Source organism: Microtus oregoni, unplaced genomic scaffold (genome assembly GCF_018167655.1).
Source record: "Microtus oregoni isolate MIOR12 unplaced genomic scaffold, Mior012 000007F_ref0000211, whole genome shotgun sequence".
In the NCBI taxonomy this organism is placed as follows: domain Eukaryota; kingdom Metazoa; phylum Chordata; class Mammalia; order Rodentia; family Cricetidae; genus Microtus; species Microtus oregoni.
This window is the reverse complement of record NW_024543066.1, coordinates 11,322,075-11,331,519: the sequence shown is the minus strand read 5'-3', so window position 1 is coordinate 11,331,519 and position 9,445 is coordinate 11,322,075. Positions and strand designations below refer to the sequence as shown.

The following is a 9,445-nucleotide window of genomic DNA, read 5'->3' as shown; positions in this document are numbered from 1 at the left end:
AATAGACCATTGTCTCAGCAGTAAGACTTTGCGAGGCAGAGGGGCAATGTGTGGAACAGCCCAGAACCAGTCTCTGTACTCAAACCCCCACCCCAATTTATCAGTCACTTCTCATCACATCACACCTTCCTCCAGCAGGGGCTCCCCTGCCCTACCCTTCCAGGGGGTTATAGGTTCTTAAGGCCTCTCTGGAGGAAGGATGAGAGGGGGCGGGGCAGCGGTGGCTGAGATATAAGAGACCCAGACGCTGTTTGCGGGTTCATCCAGCCCACCATGAGTGCCCACTGTCTCCCTATCCTTCTTGTCCATGCCTGGTGGGCCCTACTCCAGCCTCGCGCCGCGACGGTGGCCGCCTTTCCTCTGTGGACACGGGGGCAGCCCTCGTCACCGTCCCCTCTCGCTTACATGCTGAGCCTCTACCGAGACCCGCTGCCTCGGGCGGACATCATCCGCAGCCTCCAGGCGCAAGGTAGGCTGCAAGCCTGGCCTCGCTAGCACCCAAGGGCGCACGGCCCGGGAGGCGCGCGGTGACTGCGGAGGGACTGGGCACCAAGGGGTAGTTCAGGGTCTGGTCTTAACGATGTTTCCGCGTGGGGAGGCTCAGGGAACAGCGCTGGTGGCCGGGACCGAGAGGAACTCAGCCACCACCAGGGGCCACTATCTTTCGGGTTCTAGTTTAGGTGTTAGAGAGTAAGGGCGAGGCCCCGATCGCGCCACTGAGCATCTGGGAGCCTCAGTTTGCCTATCTGTAGTTTAGAAATCGTAAAACCTCCTTTGTAGACTTATGGAGAGGACTGGATGACAACACCGCCCCGCCCCCAGAAAGGCTCTGCACGAACCAGATATACAATAGAATAGGTCGTTCCTGAGTTTTAGCTGCCGCAAATGCCACCTGGAACTAGGGCTTAAGGATCCGAAATTAGGGACCGGGTGCCGCAATTACAGAACTCCGGTAGCTCTCATTGCTGGGCTGTGTCAGGTGTCCGGGGTAACCCCGGGCTCAGAACTTCCTTGGATCGAGGTGTGTGTATAGTTGACCCAGTGATCTAAGTGTTGCTCACCAGAGAAGATCGACAGGTGGGTGCCCAGGAGAAGGAGTCCAGACTCGGGACTCCTTTCCCGGGCGCAATCCACAACCCGTGGCCTGGGCAGCTTGGCCAGCTCGCGCCTCTGTACTGCGGGGGCCAGACGGCCCTCCGCGGGACCCGGACGCAATCCACATCTGCTAATCCGGTCTGACCCGTCGCCCGCCGGCCCCCGCGACCTGGAGGCGGAGTCCCTAAGTCCCTGCCTGCGGCGTCTGGGGTGAGACTGCCGGTGACCCTCTCCTGAAGGGTCATCTGGGGGGACTACGGACTAGGACACCCTGGAGGGCGAGGCACTGGGGAATTGGTGGAGTGCTTGGCCCCTCCGCCTAGGGTGGGGCAGAGAAAGTTCTTGAAGGTTTATTTATGTACGTGATGGGACAGTCTGGGATTCAGGAAAACTGTCAGGGTTCATCCAGTTCTGTTCGCAGTCGCCCGGAGTCTCACTTGTTCATTACGTTTGTAAATCGGGGGCTCTGCCTGGAGGGAGTCTGGGAGAGCGGCATTCCAGGTCACCCGACTTTCCTCTTGAGTCAGTGTGTAATCTGCCCCATCATAGTGGCAGTGGGGTCTGTCAGCTGGAATCTTAGTGTCTGTCTGTGCCTCAGTGTTCAGTTCACTCATGTGCAAATGGGAGTACCGGTGGGGGGTGGGGTGGGGTGGGAAGACAGTTCCTGTAAAGCCTTGGCATGGGGGGTGGGAGCAGAAAAGCAGAAAATGGCAACGGCCTTATGATAGCCTCTTACCTCCCTGGTAGAGGACAGGGACAAGCAAATGGCCTGAACAACTCTTTCCTTTAGAATTGGAGGTGGCTTAATGTGCTAATTATTCTTGCACACAAGTGGGTTTCGGGGTGGCCGTGAACCCCTTCCTCATCAGTATTCAGTATCAGCTGTTTAATGAGCTAGAGCTGCATCTGGGCATCTGGAGGACCCTCTATCCCAGGACACCCTGGGGGCAGCCCGAGAGTTCTGGCCTGCCTGAACACTGGTCATCAGTTATTAGCGACTGTGTCTCCATGCAGCGCCTAGCTACCTGACTACCACATTCCTGAGCTTTGTATAGCACACAACATCCCTTCTTTCTATAAGAAGGCAACTGAGGCCTAGAGAAGGAAAACTGACCAATGACAAACTGGAACCACGACAGGACAACTCCTCAAGTCATGGGAGACTCAGACTGCTACTCTTGACCATGAAGCAGGAACACCTGCCTCTGAAAGACCATTTGCAGATATTTAGGATAAAACTTTGAGATCCCATACAGGCTGCTAGTATAGGGGGCCGGAGTGACTAGAGGAAACCACCTAGCTCCCAAGGGCAGAGGTGTCCCTAGGCAAGGGCTAATAGTTATTGTATTCTGATGGTACTAATGAGGACAGAAAGTGGAAATTTACTGAGAAAGCAGATAGAGATGGGCGGGGAGAAGCTGCCAGAGGCAGAAGCTGCAAATGTCTGTGGGCAACTCGCCTAAACTCAAAGATGGTCTGGGGATGGTTAAAAAGCTAAGAGCTACCCAGGAGCGTCCCAGATCCCTGCCGCCTCCAGGACTACTAATATGCCATCTCAGAGTCCTTGTTTTGTTTATCTCCAATGAAACAGACTCCGAAACAAACCGGAAACACCAGATAAGTGTAAAAAATTAAACCTCTTATTTCCCCATGTCCTTACATCCATTATTTTGTTCTCTTGTTTTTTGTGATAGGGTTGTTTCATGTAGTTGCCTCTGGCCTCCAATTTGCTATGTCCCCAAAGCTGGCCTTAAATTCCTAATCTTCCTGTTCTTAAGTGTCCCAAGTGCTGGGATTATCAGCATGTGCCACCACACATGGCTGTAATGCAAAGAAGAGGAAACAGGCTTTGTCTCCTACTATAGCTGGGCTGGCCAAAACCCCACAGCTATTCGAGTACTGGGATTACAAGCCTGAGTGACCAATTTTCACTTAGTTAATCATTTTTTTAAAAAAAATTTATTCTGTATACAATATTCTGTCTACATGTGTGCCTACAGGCTAGAAGGCACCAGACCTCATTACAGATGGTTGTGAGCCACCATATGGTTGCTGGGAATTGAACTCAGGACCTTTGGAAGAGTAGGCAATGCTCTTAACTGCTGAGACATCTTTCCAGCCCCTAGTTAATCACTTTTTAAAACCCATAAATGCACGCTAGTTCCAGACATCTACTACCCCAGTATCTCACCGAGTGAGGGCCGCCCTCTTTCTTGGGTTCCTGCCACAGGTCTGCCTGACCCATGTGAAGAACCTGACACAAGAGGGCAGTATGAGCAGCCTGGAAGTAGATAGAAAACCCTGGATAGGGAAACCAAGGGTCTGAAAGACCGATGGAAGATGGAAGCAATCTGCTGCCTATGGAGGAGCAGGTGGGGAGAGGGTAGCCAGCGTGGCCCTATTACTTGCTCTTCCCTGAGAGCTCTGGGGTTTCTGTGATAGTTACATCTACCTAGCATGTCTGGAGCAAGCGGCCCTCCTGTCCACTAAGGAAAAGCACAGGCCAGAGAGGGTGGCTTGCTCAAGGCTCAACAAGGCAAGTAGAGCCCCAGGGTCAGGTAAGATGAGTGGGCGAGGGATGGCAGAACCACCTAGTTCTTGATTTCTCTCTCTCTCTCTCTTTCTCTCTCTCCACCTAGTTCTTGATTTCTCTCTCTCTCTCTCTCTCTCTCTCTCTCTCTCTCTCTGTGTCTGTGTGTTTCATGACAGGTTTTTTTCTATGTAACTCTGGCTACCCTGGAACTTGCTTTGTAGACCAGGCTGGCCTCGAACTCAGAATTCAGAGATCCACCTGCCTCTGCCTCCCAAATGCTGGGATTAAAGGCCTGCGCCACCACTACCCTGCGCCATCCAGTTTTTACCCACTGTCCTCTAGATGGCTAGAACAGGGATTTCAAGTTTACTCCTGTCCTTTCCTTCCGTCCTTCCTTCCCTCTCTCCCCCCTTCCTTCCTTTCCTCCTTTTCCCTGGCTGCCCCCTTCCCCCACTCTCAAGGCCAAGTTGGCCCTGAACTCCCACTGAAGTTGAGGATGACCTTGAACTTTTGACCCTCCAATTCTAACTCTGGAGGATGTCCGGGCTTGCTGCACCATGCCCAGGTTATACAGTGCTGGAGACTGAATTTAGGTCTTTGTGCTTTGTAGGCCAGAGCTGGACCAACTGAGCTACATCCTCAGCCCTTTGGTTACTTTTCCTTCATCTCTGAAATGGGACTATGAGAACACACACACATATATGGCAGCTTAACATATTACTTGAGAGACTGAGACAGAAGGATGGCCCAGAGTTCCAGGCAAGTCTAGGATAAATATCAGGTTCCAGTTCTGCCTGAGTTAGTATAAAAAGCCAAAATAAATAAAATGGACTCGATGATATTAAAAACCAATGGGGGTGGGCAAGGGCAAGGGATGGGTGAAAGGCAGCCGACCCAACTGGTGGCTGACAGAAAGACCTCTTACCCTGTTTCCTCCCGACTTCTCCCCTAGATATGGAAGTGAGTGGGCAGAACTGGACCTTCGCTTTCGACTTCTCCTTTCTGAGCCAAGAAGAGGACCTGGCATGGGCGGAGCTCCGGTTGCAGTTGCCCCGCCCTATGGACCTCCCCACTGAGGGCCCACTCACCATTCAAATTTTTCACCAGGCCAAGATGGACCAAGAGCAGGAGCCAGCGGACTGCCTGGAGCGAGTACGGATGGAGGAGTTCACTGTCACTCCATCTCAGGTCACTTTTTCCTCGGGCAACACTGTCCTGGAGGTCACCAGGCCACTCTCCAAGTGGCTGAAGAACCCCAGGGCACTGGAGAAGCAGGTGTCCAGTCTGAAAGGAAAGTGCTGGCATCAGCCCCGCACCCTGTCCGTCACCACCACCAGCGACAATGTGCTCAGGCTGTACTCCAACCGGCCTCAGGAGCAGAGGCAGCTGGGTGGCGCCACTTTGCTCTGGGAAGCCGAAAGCTCCTGGCGGGCCCAGGAGGGACAGCTGTCTGGAGAGAGGGGCCGATGGGGCAGAAGGCACCGCAGACATCACATGCCAGACAGAAGCCAACTGTGTAGAAGGGTCAAGTTCCAGGTAGACTTCAACCTGATTGGCTGGGGTTCCTGGATCATCTACCCCAAACAGTACAATGCCTACCGCTGTGAGGGCGAGTGCCCTAACCCTGTGGGGGAGGAGTTTCACCCTACCAACCACGCCTATATCCAGGTACGTTACCTGGAATGGAACAGGCTGCTAGACATGGGATGGGGCTTAAAGTCTGTGATGAGATAACTGGGTTTGGTCATTCAAGCACTTCCATGTTTGCTCCTATGAGGATGTAGAGTGTCACAGCACTGAGTCCTCTTCTGTGGGGTTATCCTGGGAGCTCTCTCTAAACACACACACACACACACACACGCCAGGCCAGCCCCAAACATGGCCCAGGATTCACTCCCCCTGGTGCTGGGGTTACAGGCATGCACCACTATGCCTAGTTGTTACAATATTGGGGCTCAAATCCAGGACCTCAAACATGCTGGGCAAGCACTCTACCAACTAAGCTGCATCCCCAGCTTTTCCTTGTTCCTTTAATTAGGTGATGGGAACAGAACACAGGATCTCTGCTCCTCTGACATTCTGGGAAAGGACATTCAAAATGGACTTTAGGACTGGATGAGTCTTCCTCCTCCCGCTCATTGCTTGTCTGACATTAAACTTCTTCTCCAAAGTCTGTCTATTTCAAGGCCAACAGACTATTTCACAGACATGGGGGTTCATGAATTGGTTGTACGTGAATCATCCTATTGTTTATGAAGATAATTTTTCACTTTAGCTGAATTACTAATTCTGCCTCTCCCTCCTTCTCCTTCTTCCCTTTCAGAGCTTGCTGAAACGCTACCAGCCCCACCGGGTCCCTTCCACGTGCTGTGCCCCTGTAAAGACCAAGCCACTGAGCATGCTCTATGTGGACAATGGCAGGGTGCTCCTGGAACACCATAAGGACATGATTGTGGAGGAATGTGGGTGCCTCTGACAGAGCCAGGGCAAATGCTGAATCTGCTTGCCCTCCACAATGCTGGTAAACTCCAGGGAGACGCATAGTGTCCATCCAGGGAGCAGAAACGGAAGAAGGGCTCTGCCTGCCAGAGCTGAAGAGGAAGTCCTGCCCCCTGTGCTTACAGGGCTCTTAGACCTGCCAGGCCAGAGGCCTGTGAGGAGGCAGGAATAGGGAAAACTTTCAGGGGATGGCTGGGCTCCCTGGAAATAGGGGTTATGAACTTCACGAGTGCTCTTTAACCTCTGAAGCCCTAGAAATGATGTGCAAAGGCTGAGGTATATATGTATTTATTTTTTTTTTTGAGGCTACCCGTAGCTTTCCTGTATTCTTAAAAGTGGCTGCGACCCGCTGTCCCTCCCTAAAGATCAGTATAATTGTATTAGATTAAAACTAGCCATTTGGCGCTCCCTGATTCAAGCTGGGCTAGGGGAACCCCCACAACTTTCTAGCTGGCTGGCGCTAACGGGCTGGCCTTCCTCAGGGGCTCCATGATCTCTGCTAATGAGTTGCCTAAACAATAAAGCCACTGTCCAGTTCTCCCAGGGCCAGCTGTGCCTTTGACCAGAGAGGTGGGCACTTATCCAAGAGGGACTGGCCATGGTGGACTACAGAAGCCAGAGCTGTCAGACATCTGCTTGGCAGACATAACCCAAGTCTATTAAAAGTCAGTGAGAAATCACCCCAGGCTCTCAAGGTATGTTTTGGGGTTCTAAGGTTCCAAACCAGCAGGGCATGGGGCTGTGGTCATAGATTTTGCAGAGAGGCTGTGTGATGTGTGTGAAAAAAGCGGCAGAGCCTGATTCGTTTGTAGGAAGTACCTCTAAGGGCTAGGGAATGATTATGATTCAGTGGCAGCTACTTACTTAGTATATGAAGGACCCTGGATTAAACCCCAGCACGAAAAGCTGGGCCTATTGGTGCACACCTTTAATTAACAGCAATTGGAAGGCAGAGCTGGTCTTTATGGCGAGTTCTAGGACAGTCAGAGCTACACAGTGAGACCCTGTCTCGAAACAAAACGAAGCATTTGAAAGGGAGGGCCATGGATCTTTGTCCTCTGGGCCTTCTTCCACTTTTGAGATTTTAAACCTTAAAGCATAAGACCTGCTAAGCCCTGTTGAAACCACTTTCGGGGGGGGGGGGGGGGGGGGAGATGGGACATGACTAGCTCCTGATTCTGCATGGCAGCAGAGAAGGAAACTCAGATGCCTAAAGAAAGTTCTATTACAACCTCCCTCCCCCGAAAAAACAAACACCAAAACCTTTAATTCCAGCACTGGGGAGACAGAGACAGGTGGATCTCTGAGTTCAAGGCCAGCCTGGTCTACAAAGCAGTTCCAGGACAGCCAGGGCTACACATAGAATTCCTGTGGGGAGGGGGGGAGGCAAGTTCCATCACTAAGGTATCTGCTTTTTCTTTTGGCTGGGGGATGGAGCTGCTTTGGGGGTGTGCAGGTCTGCAGGAGCTCTTCCTCCTAGGATGCCCATCCCCTTTGCTCCAGCAGTGGCTGAATCAAGGCAGTGAGACTGGTCCAAGCAGGGACTGGGTTGGCTACAACCTAGCCTGGGCTTGACTAAGATGACTCAGCAGCAGAGCTGGGTCTAAGAAGCTCTGAGCTGAGCAGTTCAGTCATCAGGGTTCCAAGTTGAGGTTTGAGTCAGTGTCTCCCTTTAGCTCTGACTGACTTCAAACTCAAGGCAATTCTCCTTCCGATTCTCAAATGCTGGGATTACTCATCTCTACCGCCATGCCAAGCCAAATTTTATTTTTGAAACAATGTTATGGAATCCACTTGTTCCAAGGGCTTTCCTGAATGCTTCCCCAGAAGGCCTTTATGGATATCCCAGCAGTGCTGAGAGATGCAGGGCACCTGGATGGGATCTAGAGGACTAGGTTAACCCTATCTTAGACCAAAGGCTTGATCCTCAGGACTCAGCCCACTATCAACAGCTGAAGTGGAGTGAAGTGGCCTCTTGGGGGCTTTAGGAAGCAGGTGCCTGCAGTTCTTTCACAGCCAGAACTTCAGCAGGGCTGAAGGCCAAGCTGTTTGACTCCAGCTTGTGTTGGCTGTTCTGTGAACTTGGGATGAAGTTCCCTAGTGACAAGGTATTGCCTATATCAAGTTGGGGCTGGAGGCACAAAGTGATTAACTACATGTGTTGATTATGCTCATCATGCTAGCTGCAAGACCACTGGCTGGCTGCGGGTTATCTGGGTACCAGTGTCTAACAACTGCTCCAGATCTGGTCCATGCATTGGCAGGATGCCTTGAACATCCCAAAGGACTCCCTCTGATAACTGTCCTATCTGAATGTAGGGCTTTTATAGATATTTGCTCTCGAGGCAAAGGTCTAGTGTTCTGCAAGTGTAAGCAGTGCCAAGGGCAGAAACAATAGCTTCCTTACACACACACACACACACACACACACACACACACACACTGTAAGCAGGACCAAGGGCAGAAACAATAGCTCTCTCTCTCACACACTCACACACACACACACACACAAACAGTGCAGGTGGGTCTGGCAGTAGCAGAGACAAGACGATACAGAGTTGAGGGGCGACAGTTGTGACCCTCTGCACCATAACTTGAGTTTATCTCCATGTTAAGAACCCTTTTAGCCAGGCAGTCAGTGGTGGTGCAAGCTGTTTTTAATCCCAGCACTTGGGAGGCAGAGGCAGGTGGATCTCTGTGACTTTAAGGCCAGACTGGTCTACAAAATGAGTTCCAGGACAGGCTCCAAAGCTGCAGAGAAACCCTGTCTGAAAAAAACAAAATCCTTCTACAGCAGGAAGACCCCATTCCTCCATCTCCAGTAGAGGCTCTGCAGGTTATCCCAGTTCTGAGTTCCCTTTAGTCCTAGCTTTATACAGTTCTGTCTGCTCTAACCCACATCTGCACAGAGGGTCTCAGTATAGCCCATGCAGTCTAGAGTGATGGAATACAGATGTGTACCAATTGAGTTCTCCAAGAACTGGCTGTACCAGCACTAGGCACAGATTCTCCTGATCGTACAATCATTTCTTTACCCTGATAGAACCAGAGGTTGAGAGATCTAAGGCCCAGCACCAAACCTCTATGACACTGTCTTGACCTGTCCACAGCCACCAAGACAAGAAAGCCAAGCCAGGCTCATGCAGCACAGCCTAGAATGGCTCTCGCCCGTGGGTCGAATACCAGATATGTGTATCAGATACTCAATTCATAGCAGCAGTAAAATTACCATTATAAAATAGCGATGAAAATTATTTTACGGTTGGGGGCGGGGTCACCACAATATGAGGAACTGTGTTAAAGGGTCACAGCATTAGG

At 51.5% G+C, this 9,445-nt stretch overlaps 1 protein-coding gene across 1 annotated transcript; it reads left to right on the top strand.

The window, feature by feature from the left end:
- Nucleotides 1-273: 273 nt before the first annotated feature.
- Nodal (nodal growth differentiation factor) lies at nucleotides 274-6,104 on the top strand. Its single transcript, XM_041656664.1, has 3 exons — nucleotides 274-469; nucleotides 4,581-5,296; nucleotides 5,952-6,104. The coding sequence occupies exons 1-3, from the start codon at nucleotides 274-276 to the stop codon at nucleotides 6,102-6,104; spliced, it is 1,065 nt and encodes a 354-aa protein (XP_041512598.1).
- Nucleotides 6,105-9,445: the final 3,341 nt, after the last annotated feature.

Excerpts from the sequence above, each read along its gene's own strand:
- Nodal (XM_041656664.1), top strand. The coding sequence starts at position 274 with ATGAGTGCCCACTGTCTCCCTATCCTTCTTGTCCATGCCTGGTGGGCC. Across the intron at positions 470-4,580 it reads CCGCAGCCTCCAGGCGCAAG|ATATGGAAGTGAGTGGGCAG; the intron begins GTAGGCTGCAAG and ends CTTCTCCCCTAG. Across the intron at positions 5,297-5,951 it reads CCAACCACGCCTATATCCAG|AGCTTGCTGAAACGCTACCA; the intron begins GTACGTTACCTG and ends CTTCCCTTTCAG.